The following is a 14,230-nucleotide window of genomic DNA, read 5'->3' on the forward strand; positions in this document are numbered from 1 at the left end:
AAAGTAATGTCTCTGCTTTTAAATATGCTATCTAGGTTGGCCATAACCTTCCTTCCAAGGAGTAAGCGTCTTTTAATTTCATGGCTGCAATCACCATCAGCAGTGATTTTGGAGCCCCAAAAAATAAAGTCTGACACTGTTTCCACTGTTTCCCCATCTATTTCCCATGAAGTGATGGGACCAGATGCCATGATCTTAGTTTTCTGAACGTTGAGCTTTAAGCCAACTTTTTCACTCTCCTCTTTCACCTTCATCAAGAGGCTCTTTAGTTCTTCTTCACTTTCTGCCATAAGGGTGATGTCATCCGCATATCTGAGGTTATTGATATGTCTCCCGGCAATCTTGATTCCAGCCTGTGTTTCTTCCAGCCCAGCGTTTCTCATGATGTACTCTGCATAGAAGTTAAATAAGCAGGCTGACAATATACAGCCTTGACGTACTCCTGTTCCTATTTGGAACCAGTCTGTTGTTCCATGTCCAGTTCTAACTGTTGCTTCCTGACCTGCATACAGGTTTCTCAAGAGACAGGTCAAATGGTCTGGTATTCCTATCTCTTTCAGAATTTTCCACAGTTTATTGTGATCCACACAGTCAAAGGCTTTGGCATAGTCAATAAAGCAGAAATAGATGTTTTTCTGGAACTCTCTTGCTTTTTTGATGATCCAGCGGATATTGGCAATTTGATCTCTGGTTCCTCTGCCTTTTCTAAAACCAGCTTGAACATCTGGAAGTTCACGGTTCACGTATTGCTGAAGCCTGGCTTGGAGAATTTTGAGCATTACTTTACTAGCATGTGAGATGAGTGCAATTGTGCAGTAGTTTGAGCATTCTTTGGTATTGCCTTTCTTTGGGATTGGAACGAAGACTGACCTCTTCCAGTCCTGTGGCCACTGCTGAGTTTTCCAAATTTGCTGGCATATCAAGTGCAGCACTTTCACAGCATCAACTTTCAGGATTTGAAATAGCTCAACTGGAATTCCATCACCTCCACTAGCTTTGTTCGTAGTGATGCTTTCTAAGGCCCACTTGACTTCACATTCCAGGATGTCTGGCTCTAGGTGAGTGATCACACCATCGTGATTATCTGGGTCGTGAAGATCTTTTTTGTACAGTTCTTCTGTGTATTCTTGCCACCTCTTCTTAATATCTTCTGCCTCTGTTAGGTCCATACCATTTCTGTCCTTTATCGAGCCTATCTTTGCATGAAATGTTCCTTTGGTATCTCTAATTTTCTTGAAGATATGTCTAGTCTTTCCCAATCTGTTGTTTTCCTCTATTTCTTTGCACTGATCGCTGAGGAAGGCTTTATTTATTTATTTATTTTTGAGAATTTAAAAAAATTTAATACAGTTCAAAGCAGCGAACGTGGTTCATTTCAGCTCCTTCACGGCCAAACCTGGGGGCAGGGACTGCTTCAGCTTCTCTGCCTTCTCCTTGTCTGTGATGACCAAGGTGTAAAGGTATCTGCTGCATCGAACTTTGAACTTCACATTATCCTTGTTTTTCTTGATCTTGACGGATTTGGCGTCCTTGCGCCTGGCCGTGAGCAGGAAGTCCTTGATTTCCTCAATTTTGCGGGGCATAGCGACGAGGCACGGGGCGCGCGGCCGGAACGTCAAGGGGCGAGAAGCGAAGAGAGCGGAAAAGCAAGGAAGGCTTTCTTATCTCTCCTTGCTATTCTTTGGAACTCTGCATTCAGATGGGAATATCTTTCCTACAATTTAAGAATACCTGAATGCTACTGGTTTCAGTGGGGGGAAAGATCAATATGGAAATCTGGAAAAAGAGGCAGGAAGGGTGTATTGTATTCCAGGCTGAAAAAATGAGATGTTGCAGTTCATGAATATTGTGCTAGAAATGCTGAAAGGGGGAAGCCATAATTTGCAGGTGGGAGTAGAACCTGGGTTGAAGGTAGTGAAGCATTTAGGATGTATGTTGAGGAATGGTGGAAGATAAAATAATGTTAATTAGTTAAGAATGCGGAGAAGGCAATGGCACCCCACGCCAGTACTCTTGCGTGGAAAATCCCGTGGACAGAAGAGCCTGGTGGGCTGCAGTCCATGGGGTCGCTAAGAGTCGGACACGACTGAGCGACTTCACTTTCATGCATTGGAGAAGGAACTGGCAACCCACTCTAGTATTCTTGCCTGGAGAATCCCAGGGACGGGGGAGCCTGGTGGGCTGCCGTCTATGGGGTCGCACAGAGTCGGACACGACTGAAGCGACTTAGCAGCAGCAGCAGCAGCAGCAGCAGTTAGGAATGGCTATGTAACTCATTTTGGGTGAGTGGGGAAGAGGAGAAAATGAATCCTTAATACTGTATCTTACAAGCCTTCTTTAGGAATCCAAATGAAAATGAGTCAGTTTCTTCTACTTCCAGGAAGGTGTGCAGTACATCAAAGTGAATAATTAATCAAAAGCCCACCAAGCAAGGTACTACATAGATGAACACAATAACCTTCCCTTCAAAGTTAGTTTAAAATGAATATAGTGGAGAATAATTATAGAAACTCTAATAAACTAGCTTAGTTTCCACAATTACAGTTTTCTGTGATCAGAAGATGATGGAAATCACTTCATGCTATAAGGTCTTTGAAATGAAAATAAATCATATTTTCTGCAACTTTACAATGTTTATATTTGAAGTGAGAGATCGAGAGGTAAGTGAGCCCTCTACACAGGAGGAATAAGGTACACATGAATTTAAATATTACTTGTTTCATTTCCTTAACCGGTAAGATTTTATTTCCAGTGGTTGCTGTATGTAAATGAGTGCTAGAATTCTCCTGGGAATTAAGAAAACCACAGATTTCTAGGTCTTTGCCAGCCACTAATTTAAAATGCAAACACTAAGTTTAATAAAAGACCCTCCATGTTCAAGCTCATTGTGTCTTCAAAGTCATTTCATGCTCAACATAATCTGGCTATACAGCTTTACACTGAGTTTCTCACACATGCCAAGTTCTAACCCACCTCAGAATCTCTGCCTATGTTTTGTTTTCCATCTGGACTGTTTTTCTCTCTCATCCTGGCATCTCTGGTTCCTTCAAGTTGCTGCTGAAATGGCATTCCTTCAGACAGATTCCCCTCAAAACAGCACCCTAATTTTCTACCTTACTCCCTCATTTGTCTATTTCATAATACTTAAAAACAGTATTTTATTGATATTAAGTAAATGTGTCTCTCAGAATATAACCTTCAGGAGGGCAGTTACATATCTTATTCAGAAGCACAGTGCTTGAAACATAGTAGGCACTGAATGAAAGATGAATGCTGGTGAACCAATGGAAAAGCGGCAAAGAGTTTCAGAGTAGCAAGCAGTAGTTGATACTGAAAAGAAATGTATCATAAGCCTACAGGTGAATACAATGAAAATATGTAATCATCTATATCGCATGAAAGAAAGCTTTGTGGTACACAAGGACAGTAAAAATACTTGGGAATATTACTAACTTTAGTGGTTCCGATATCGGTCATTCTGGCTGTAAACTCTGGGTCTGTCACTTACTGCTGCTGCTGCTGCTAAGTCGCTTCAGTCATGTCCGACTCTGCGCGACCCCATAGACGGCAGCCCACCAGGCTCCGCCATCCCTGGGATTCTCCAGGCAAGAATACTGGAGTGGGCTGCCATTTCCTTCTCCAGTGCATGAAAGGGAAAAGTGAAAGTGAAGTCGCTTAGCCATGTCTGACTCTTAGCGACCCCACGGACTGTAGCCTACCAGGCTCCTCCGTCCATGGGATTTTCCATGCAAGAGTACTGGAGTGGGGTGCCATTGCCTTCTCCGTGTCACTTACTAGCTGGATAATATTAGCTAGGTTTTAACAAGTTATTTTTCTTACCTTCAGTTTTCTCTGTAAAAAACAGGAATACTATCAAAACATTGAGATTTAAATGAAATATGTAAAGCTATTAGTCTAAGATCATGGCATCTGGTTCCATCACTCCATGGGAAATAGATGGGGAAACAGTGGAAACAGTGTCAGACTTTATTTTTTTGGGCTCCAGAATCACTGCTGATGGGTGACTGCAGCCATGAAATTAAAAGACGCTTACTCCTTGGAAGGAAGGTTATGGCCAACCTAGATAGCATATTTAAAAGCAGAGACGTTACTTTGCCAACAAAAGTCCGTCTAGTCAAGGCTATGGTTTTTCCAGTGGTCATGTATGGATGTGAGAGTTGGACGGTGAAGAAAGCTGAGCGCCGCAGAATTGATGCTTTTGAACTGTGGTGTTGGAGAAGACTCTTGAGAGTCCCTTGGACTGCAAGGAGATCCAATCAATCCATCCTAAAAGAGATTTTAGAGATGCATCAATCCATCCATCAATCCTGGGTGTTCATTGGAAGGTCTGATGTTGAAGCTGAAACTGCAGTACTTTGGCCACCTCATGCGAAGGGTTGACTCATTGGAAAAGACCCTAATGCTGGGTAGGATTGGGGGCGGGAGGAGAAGGGAACGACAGAGGATGAGATGGTTGGATGGCATCACCGACTCGATGAACATGGGTTTGGGTAGACTCCGGGAGTTGGTGATGGACAGAGAGGCCTGGTGTGCTGCAATTCATGGGGTCGCAGAGAGTCGGACACGACTGAGCGACTGAACTGAACTGAACCGGCACCAAACAAAAAAATCTCTCAGTAAAGGTTAGCTAATCATATACTGGATAAGGTTTTCTTTTAAGATGCTTTAAATCTACAAAGCGAGAAATCTCACGCCAAGTGTTTCGTTGATACTCTTACTCTTCTGCTGACACCAAACTATAGACAGTTTCTGAATTCACTACTGATGTTGCCCTCTTTCTTACCTTTCTGTCGAACACTTCCTTTACTAGTAATACGAGGTTATTCTCCCACAAACTCCCTACTCATCCTTGCAGTCTTGTCTTTTAAACCCCAAGCCCTCTGTGAAGATTTTCTTGGGAATGACACCACCACTATTGCACAGAACTTACTACCCTGTCTTGCCTGTTATCTCTGGACCTTGGACATACTTTTTATGTTACATTTATTGTAATAAATTGTAATATTCCTGGTGTCTTGTCTCTTCTACTAGACTGTGAGCCCTTTGTGGTATGCACTTTTCTAACTCCAGCATCCATTTAGTACTTTTCTCAACATACAAGAAGCGCACGACTGGCTGCTTAAGCACAACTTTGGGTCTTGATTGCCTTCGCTTAGCAGTGACTTTAGATGACATCTCCTAACCTTCCCCAACTGTAAAAAGGGAATTGATAATTTGAACACGGTTGTTACTAGGAGTCCATGAGATAACAGGAAGGACCCTAGCATGCTTTCCGCATATCGTTGGGGCTTGGTGACTTAGGCTCAAGGAGGAAATACTTTCTTCAGCGCTGGCTGGGGAAGGAGAGATCACGAGACCCACGGAGAAGGCGAGTTCCACTACGCAGGTGCACGCAGGAGGGGGCGGGGTGCTCACTCCCCGGGCTCCTGTGTAGTTCCGGGGGCCTGTTTGCCGTTCCTGGGGCGGCCGTCCGTCGCCGAGCTAACGTCATCGGCGTGCGCTGCCACGTCTGCTCAGCTCCGCGGTAATGGAGACTGAGGATGAGTGCTGACGGGGCTGGCTTCTGCCTCTAGCTTTGGCTGTGGCTCTGACTCTGGTACTGACTCGGGGTCTGGGTCTGGCAGCCCGGAGCCGGGACACCTTTTCTCGACTCTCCAGGAGGGGACAGCCCGCAGACAAGCAACTAGTTTGCAGCGCCTCAACGTGGGCAGGGAGTTCTGTTGCTTGGGGTCTAGCTATAAAACCGCCGCCTCCTCCCAGGGATCCCGCCCCGCTGGCCTGGCCTCCTCCATGCGTGAGTATTTGCGAGCTGCCGCGCTGTCCGATTGTCCCGGGCCTGCTTCGGCCCTCCAGGTTGCGCGGCGGGGACCGCTTTGTCGTCCCCTCATAGAGGCCAGTCTGTTGAAGTTTGTGTTCTCTCACTGCCCACCTTCCACCACCCCTTCCCCTCGCCTTCGGTCCCAGTTTTTTGCTCTACACTTTTCTTTTCCTTTGCTCGTTAATTGAGCAAGGACCAGCTGCCCTTACACCCAATGGTTTGAATGCTTTGTCTCACCTAGCGTTTGTTAGTCTGCAGCCGAGAGCTGTTAGGAATAGGGAACAGAATATCTGCTGTAACGTTTTGAAAACCAGGGTTTTTCCATGGTGTCATTCTTCGGTTTTTAAGTTGTATTGTTCAGGAAGCAGATTCTTGGTATCCATATTGACAGAACCATAATTTTTCCATAGATTAATGAAAACACAGTTTCTTTTTACTGAGGGTCTTTATGTATTACTTTTAATACTGCAGTTTCAGTAATTTCTAAACGATTTTACATCAGTTTTTCTGCAGTGGGCATCCCCTTGATCTCTTTACAATATTTTCACTCCAACATATGGAGATAGCACTTGAACAGTTTTACTTTTAAAGAGTTACAAGACTTTCTGTGTACTTGAACCCATCTTTGTCGGTCCTGACAACCGCCTCTGTAGGACAAGGAATGCTTTTTTTTTCTGATGAGGAAACAGACTCAGAGGTTAAATGCCTCAGAGTCAGATAATAAATGATACAGTTGATCTCAGAATCTAGATCCCCTGATAACAAAACCTAACATTTTGGACAGTGCTGATTCTCTTGTATTTCAAGGGGCTTACTGTGAAATACCACATCTGTGTTGAAACTGTATATATTCAGTGTTTCTTGTAAACTGATGGTAAAATCTGTCATGTAAAACAAGTCTACTGATGAAAGACACAAATGTGACTTCCCTAATGCTGAACAAAGCTTAGAATTTAGGCTTCTGACCCACTGGAGTCTTGAGTAGTCCTTTCATTAGAATGAAGTCAGTGATAGACATTGGGAGCATTCTTTTACACGGTCTGCTTACTCAGTTTTTCTGGTTGTTTTGTTACATTGCTTACTTTAAAGATAGCAAACTGATATTTAAATGTCTCTTTTTGTTCAGCGTTGAAACAGGCTGACAACCATTAACCTGGGTTGCAACTATAGGTGGCACTGGAAGCAGACTGGTTCCCGGACATGCCCGGTGGAAGGAGGGGCCCTAGTCGGCAGCAGCTAAGCCGTTCAGCTTTACCTTCTTTACAGACTTTGGTTGGAGGAGGCTGTGGCAATGGAACAGGCCTGAGGAACAGGTAAAGAAGAAATAAGACAACTTGTAATATTCTATGATTAGTAAGGCTAATACAGAAGTCATCATACTATTCAGATATTTGCTATCAGGATTATTTTTTGACACTGAAGTGGAAACCCTGACCCTAAAAACTGGAAGCTGTGTATTTCAGAATACTTTGGAGGTAGAAAGTTGCGATGCCCACAATATAAAAAAAGGCTGATTCATACTTACGGCCAATAATATAAATTCTAGTTGTCACTTTTTTTTTAGCTATTAAAAGAAGGTAGAAGTGAATTACAGTTCAAGATGAATGTGATGGTTTACTTGCTAGGATTCTTTTTCAAGGAGGGCAAATTAAAGCTATTAGTTAACATGAGATTCTAAAATTGTCATATCCTATCAGGGGTCTTAAAAATTACTTTGTTCAAAAAGTTGAAATGACTAAACTTATCAGCTTTAGCCTAAACATGTTAAGATTTGTGTCATATTGCATGAGAATAAAGAATTTGATTTTCTTAATGGAAATTTATCTCTGCCCCTAATTTTCAAAAGTTAGAATGAATTATTTTTAAAATTATCCTGAATAATTTATCAGGAGGTTCGATCATGTCTCAGTAGAAAGAGATGGTTTTTACTGGATTGTTTGGTTAAGATAATTTTTTTTTTTTCCTATTTCCTATCTGAATAGCGATTTCTCTGGCCTGGATTCTAATGTTCACAGCTAGCAGTCATTACTACTCTTGTCTTTTCAGGCTCTCCTGATGTTATTTGTGCACTTCTTTCTTTCTGACTTTCCACCCCAAGCTCTACTGTCTTCAGAGTCAGTTCTGATCTTGTCATTTCAGTGGGGCTCTCCCTGAAGTTCCAGTTTGAAGGGATTTTTCCAGTCTCTGATTCTCATTATATTAATTTTCAACCCAAATTTTGTATCTACATATGTATACAGAGTACTTGTAATTTATTCCAGAGTAATACTTTTACTCTTCTGTTCTTGTGGATTTCCTCATTTTAAAAATGATAATACTTTCTGTTTCATAAATACTTTCTGCTTGGAAATAAATAGAGTAGTAAATTGCAGTAACTTTTAAAAACTTTACTCTGAATTTTCCAAAATTTCTACAAATAACACATATTTTTTTTTTTAATAAAGAAAACTTTTTAAATGAGAATATGTGAAAATGCTCTTAAGGAAAGGTGCTATTCAACATAGGTACTGAGATGGAGGATGTTTCCTATTTGAAGTTCATGGCTGAATTTTACTAATATATACTGACTACTTATTTAGTGACTCAGTGCTTTCAAATTGCCATAGAAAATTATAGCTGTGCCTATCTTGGCTTTCAAGGTTTTCGTTATGATTGCCTTGATTCTCATTTAACATATATTGCAGCTTTCCTCCTCTAACATATATTTCTTTAGCAATTTATTGGAATGGTGGGGAGAAGGACTTATTTTTCAACAGATTAGAATAAAGTGAAAAATAACAATTGCTCATGGTTTGAAAAGTCACTGAAACTGTTATTGAGGGATTATTTTGTGACATTTTTACCTAAAGGGGCCAATTTGGAAGAAGACAGTTCTGTGTTTCTTTTTCTTTTTTTTTCCTGATTTTATTTATTATTTTTAATTGAAGGGTAGTCGCTTTACAGAATTTTGTTGTTTTCTGCCAAATACCAACATAAATCAGCCATAGGTATACATATGTCTCCTCTTTTGAACCTCTCTCCCACTCCTTCCCCACCCCACCCCTCTAGGTTGATACAGAGCCCCTGTTTGAGTTCCCTGAACTCAAATTTTCATACAGCAAATTCCCATTGGCTATCTGTTTTACAGATGGTAACGTAAGTTTCCATGTTACTCTCTCCATACATCTCACCCTCGCCTTCCTCCCTCTTGCTCCCCATGTCCATAAGTCTGTTCTCTATGTCTGTTTCTCCATTGCTGCCCTGCAAATAAATTCATTGGTACTGTCTTTCTAGATTCCATATATATGCATTTATGTACCATATTTATCTTTCTGATTTACTGTGTTTGTTTCTCGATGGAAAAGAAGCAGCCTGGAATAGGATGTTTTATAAGACATGGGGAAAGGTATAAAAAGTGTGGGTAAAACCAGTGTTAAATAGCCTAGAATATAGTTTTAGGAGGTGTGTTTCTAAAGAAAAGTAATGTCCACATGTGGAGAACACATTTCTGGAGTGTCTGTATTGAGGAGAGAATTAAGTAATTGTTTGAGTTTTAGATGTTGTATTTGATTCTGCAAAACAGAGATCAGCTGAAAAGAAAACGTTTGCCCTGGTTTGATGTTTGTGACCTGCTTGGTGAAATTAAACTTGAGAATGCCAAAGAGCTATTTTGGTGACACAATCAAAATTGAAATCCATCCTGTCCTGCTTTCCACCTGTGGGGAGCAGGAATTTGTTCTTGGGACTATGTTCTTAGATGATTGCTTCCTAAAGAAGGAGAATATACTGTGAACTTCGGAGTTTTCTAGAGAGCTTTTAGTTGAGGGAGAATCTTACTTGAGAAGGACTAAGAGTGATTTTCTGTTTTCTTTTGTCTTGTTCTTGCATACTTTGTTAATATCACTTGAACATGTTCAAATGATCACTGCTTTCTCTGTCCCTTTTAGTTCTTTTTTATTCCTTTAAAGTTTTCTTGACTTATCCATTTTCTTACCTAGAATCTGCTGTTTGTTGGCTCCATAAAGGCTAGTCTTAGGTCTGCTGTGTTAACTCTCCTGCATACAAGGACAAAACAGAGTTCAGCATAATCCATATTGTTTGCACAGAGAGTTTAGGGACAGTAAGCCATTCTTATTATTTAGAGAAACTTTTGTGTCAGTGGAGAAAACTGTTTACCAGTTAAGTTCTCAGATGCCAGTCTTGTACCCAGTCCTTTCTACAAATTGTTACGCTGAACACCTGCTTTCGTCTCAAGAGTCTGGAATTTTGATAGTGCTAGCTCGAAGAAGGCAATGGCACCCCACTCCAGTACTCTTGCCTGGAGGATCTCATGGACGGAGGAGCCTGGTAGGCTACAGTCCATGGGGTTGCTAAGAGTCGGACACAACTGAGCAACTTCACTTTCACTTTTCCCTTTCATGCACCAGAGAAGGAAATGGCAACCCACTCCAGTGTTCTTGCCTGGAGAATCCCAGGGACGGCGGAGCCTGGTGGGCTGCCGTCTATGGGGCCGCACAGAGTCAGACACGACTGAAGCGACTTAGTGGTAGCTAAAGAGTGTTTACGAGGCTAGGCTGGCCTCCAGTAAAAACGCTGCTTGCTTAGTAATGAACCTCTCTGGTAGAGGGACTTTACACATGTTGTCATAACTAGTTGCTAAACTAGTTAAGTGCATCCTATATGACTCCATTGATTAACCCTTGGAAGTTTGCACCTGGTTTCCCCCAGACTTTGCTTGGTACCTTTTCCATCTGCTGGTTTTGATTTGTATCCTTCTGCTGTTACAAATTGTAGCTGTGAACACAACTACATGCCCGAGTCCTCCTAGCAAATCATCAGCTTAGGCATGATTGTTGGGACTGCAGCCCCATTTGAAAGAGAATATTCAGTGTTAGCATTGAGAAAATTTCTTTAAAGAGAATCTTTTCCAACCCTTGTATTATAGATGAAGAGACTGAGGCTTAGGGATGTAAAGTTACTGTCTCAAAAACCACAATTGGGGGACTTCCCTCGTGGTCCTGTGGTTAAAAATCTGTCTTCCAAAGCAGAGGACATGGGTTCGATCCCTGGTCAGGAAACTGAGATCCCGTGTACCTCAGGGCAACTAAGCACGCACACTTCATCAAAGACCCAGCATAGCCAAAAACAAACAAACAAACAAAAACAACAAAAAACCCACAACTGATTAGTGGGAAATCTGGGACTGGAACTCTCCCACATTGTATCTCAAACCTTTGTGTCACTTTGCTTTTCTTGAATCTATTTTATATTCTTTCAGAGGAACAATGCTTTTAACTTTTCTTAAGTGATTTCTCTCTAAAGTTTCTCAAATTTTTCTATAATTAATTTTCTGAGATGTATTTACTAAGTCTGTTTATTTTAGCTCTTTTTTTGTTCATTTGTTTTTGGTTTTAAAATGCTTTGATCATATACCCTCTCAAATTTTCAATGTGTGTGAATACTTTCCTCTTTCCCTCTAATGCTCTGTATCACTTTATTTGATGTTTGTTTCTTTGTCTTTTGGCTTTGAAGTATAATAGCCAAGGTTGTATAGGATATCACAAATACAGATCTTTAAAAAAAATTTTTTTTAACTGACAAAGCAAAAGACTTTATTGGGAAGGGGCACTCAGGTGGAGAGCAGCAAGGTAAGGAAGGCCCGGAGAACTGCTTTGCCACGTGGCTTGCAGTCTCAGGTGTTACGGGTAATAGGGTTAGCTTTCCAAGTTGTCTCTGGCCAGTCATCTTGCTTTGCCCATATTTGGTCTGACTCAGGGTACTTCCTGGTGGCACACTCCATCTCTCAGCCAAGATGGATTCTAGCATGAAGGTTTCTGGGAGGTTAGCGGACATATTATGGGCTGGCATCTCCTTCCTCCTTTTGGCCCTTCCCAAATTCTTCCAGTTAGTTTTCAGCAGCAGCACCATGTTCCTTATTGGGATTTCCTGTTATGAGACAACTCATGCAAGCAGTTATTATGCCAAGGTGGGTGGTTTTGGTCAACGGTTCCCTAACATCTTGATTTCTGATTACAAGTGGCTTACTGCCCAGCAGGGGAGAGAATATTTCAATGTTAAATGATAAATGTGACCAGGGAACTAGGGGCCAAATTTTAATGGGCATTCAGACGAGCAGCACTTCTCTAAATAGAGGGGAGAAGGATTGAGTGAATCTTTTTTTAAAAAAAATTTTATTGGAGAGTAGTTGATTTACAAAGTTGTGTTAATTTCTGCTATACAGCAAAGTGAATCAGTTATATATACACATATATCCACTCCATAACCATATAGATCATTATAGAGTATTAAGTAGAGTTTCCAGTGGTGTACAGTAGGTCCTTATTAGTTATTTCTTTTATAAATAGTAGTGTATATATGTCAATCCTAATTTCCCAATTCATCCCTCCCCTCCATTTTATCCTGATAACCATAAGTTTGTTTTCTACATCTGTGGTTTTATTTCTGTTTTGTAAATAAGTTCATTTATAGCTTTTTTAAGATTCCACATATAAGCTCTCTATTATATGATACTTGTCTTTCTCTGTCTGACTTAATTAGTATGATAATCTCTGGGTCTGTTCATGTTGTTACAAATAGCATTATTTCATTTTCTTTTTTTGTGGCTGAGTAATATTCCATGGTATATACGTACTACATCTTCTTTATCCGTTCCTCTGTCGATGGACATTGAATTGCTTCCATGTCTTGGCTGTTGTAGACGGTGCTATACTGAACATTGAGATGCTTATATCTTTTTGGATTGTTGTTTTCTCTGGATATATGTCCTGGAGTCGGATTGCTGGATCATATGGTAGTTTCAAAGATATAGATCTTTTGTACTTTGTTTTGAATATTTTTCTTGAAGCCTGGAGTGTTAATAACTTTGTTAACGGCAGAAGCACATTTCAGTTCAGTTCAGTCGCTCAGTCGTGTCCGACTCTTTGCAACCCCATGAATTGCAGCACGCCAGGCCTCTCTGTCCATCACCAACTCCTGGAGTCTACCCAAACCCATGTCCATCGAGTCGGTGATGCCATCCAACCATCTCATCCTTTGTCGTCCCCTTCTCCTCCTGCCCCCAATCCTACCCAGCATTAGGGACTTTTCCAATGAGTCAACTCTTCGCATAAGGAGGCACATTAGTCTGCTTTATTTAGGAAAATTCTATGAAAACCATTTTAACCTTTAAATCATAACAAATAGTTTAGCATATACTTTTGACTGAAGAGGAATAGGAAATTTTATTTGTTCTAGAGAATATTTAGCTTGTTCTAGAGTAGAGACTGCTCAGAATTTTTCCCCCATATTTTGTGATTAAATGGAGTGAGGCAATAGAATGATTGCTGGCATTAATTCTCTCCATTCAAGTCCACCAACTTGAAAAACTCCAGAGAGAATCTTTCACGTCCTATTCTTTATGAATAACACTTCCTAGAGTTGCGTAGTGCTGTGGCCCAGCTCCCAGAACAGATCAGAGGGCATTGGTGTATTAATGATTAATTTATGATTGAGCAGATGAGGTTCTGAGACCTGCTGGTAGATCACAACCCACCCCTTGGTAAGCTTGCTCTATTGCAATGTACTCTGAGATTGAGGGGAAGAAACTTTTTAAACTTTTTCCGACCTCACACATCCCTGTTCTTCTCTTCTATCTCTCTTCCCTTCTAGTTTCTGCCATGGTATTCTTAACTATTTAGAATGGTTCAGAATGAGCAGAGTTTATATTCCCATAAGTCACTTTAAGTGCTGTCAGTGTCACATGCTAATGCCAGAATTCTACATTTGGAAACTTTAGAGTAGAGTGGTAACACTAATGTTATTCCCTCTTTAGAATCTTCTTTGGAAATAGCCAAATGAAGCCTCTTTTCCTTGTTCTATTAACAGCATAGACTCTTAGATCTCTTACTGTTCATAGGCATACAAATAATGGGAAATTTTATTCTTTAGCCTTAGCTTATCGTTTTAGATAGCCCAACTAGTTGTGACCTATAAGAGAGCATAAAAGAAAGAATAAGATAGGGATTAAAATTTCTACATTTTAGTCTGTGTTTTGAGAGAGCTCCCTCTTTTTCATGACTGTATTGGTCTACTGTCTTCTCAACCTAAACGTATGTAATTGCAGTGAACTAGGAGAAGGACTGTCTCTATCCTTAAGATTATGATGATAGACAAATATATATATATATATATATATATATATATATATATATACAGAAAGTTACATAACAGTATGAAAAAGTTGTATAACAATTTTTTGAAAATTGAACAATTGAAAAGTGCAATAAAGGCATTGTTTAGGTGTAATAGTGGCATGGAGGAGAGATGAATTGATTTTGATTGAGTCAGTAATCTTTTAGAGGTTTTGTTTGATTATTTTAAAAGTCTTAAAGAATTTTCTCTGTAAATGTATAT

General features: G+C 40.5%; 2 protein-coding genes across 9 annotated transcripts in view; one reads left to right on the top strand and one right to left on the bottom strand.

Annotated features, from left to right (window-relative positions):
* Positions 1-1,304: 1,304 nt before the first annotated feature.
* Positions 1,305-1,646, bottom strand: LOC145539463 (large ribosomal subunit protein eL38). The gene has a single exon (XM_081573533.1). The coding sequence runs from the start codon at positions 1,581-1,583 to the stop codon at positions 1,371-1,373; it is 213 nt and encodes a 70-aa protein (XP_081429659.1). The 5' UTR covers positions 1,584-1,646; the 3' UTR covers positions 1,305-1,370.
* A 3,886-nt stretch (positions 1,647-5,532) lies between these two features.
* TMEM39A (transmembrane protein 39A) overlaps positions 5,533-14,230 on the top strand; it is a 28,667-nt gene continuing 19,969 nt past the window's right edge. For all 8 annotated transcript variants that reach the window (XR_014077364.1, XR_014077367.1, XR_014077366.1 and 5 more), the window contains exons 1-2: positions 5,533-5,815; positions 6,966-7,152. Coding sequence is in view for 3 of the 8 variants with exons in the window: in XM_081571973.1 (XP_081428099.1) it covers positions 7,040-7,152 (113 nt within the window). In the remaining 5 variants the exon portion in view is untranslated. The remainder of the gene's footprint in view (positions 5,816-6,965; positions 7,153-14,230) is intronic.

This window comes from Giraffa tippelskirchi, chromosome 2, assembly GCF_054371585.1.
Source record: "Giraffa tippelskirchi isolate mGirTip1 chromosome 2, T2T-mGirTip1v1.2.pri, whole genome shotgun sequence".
Taxonomy (NCBI): domain Eukaryota; kingdom Metazoa; phylum Chordata; class Mammalia; order Artiodactyla; family Giraffidae; genus Giraffa; species Giraffa tippelskirchi.

Excerpts from the sequence above, each read along its gene's own strand:
- LOC145539463 (XM_081573533.1), bottom strand. The coding sequence starts at position 1,583 with ATGCCCCGCAAAATTGAGGAAATCAAGGACTTCCTGCTCACGGCCAGG.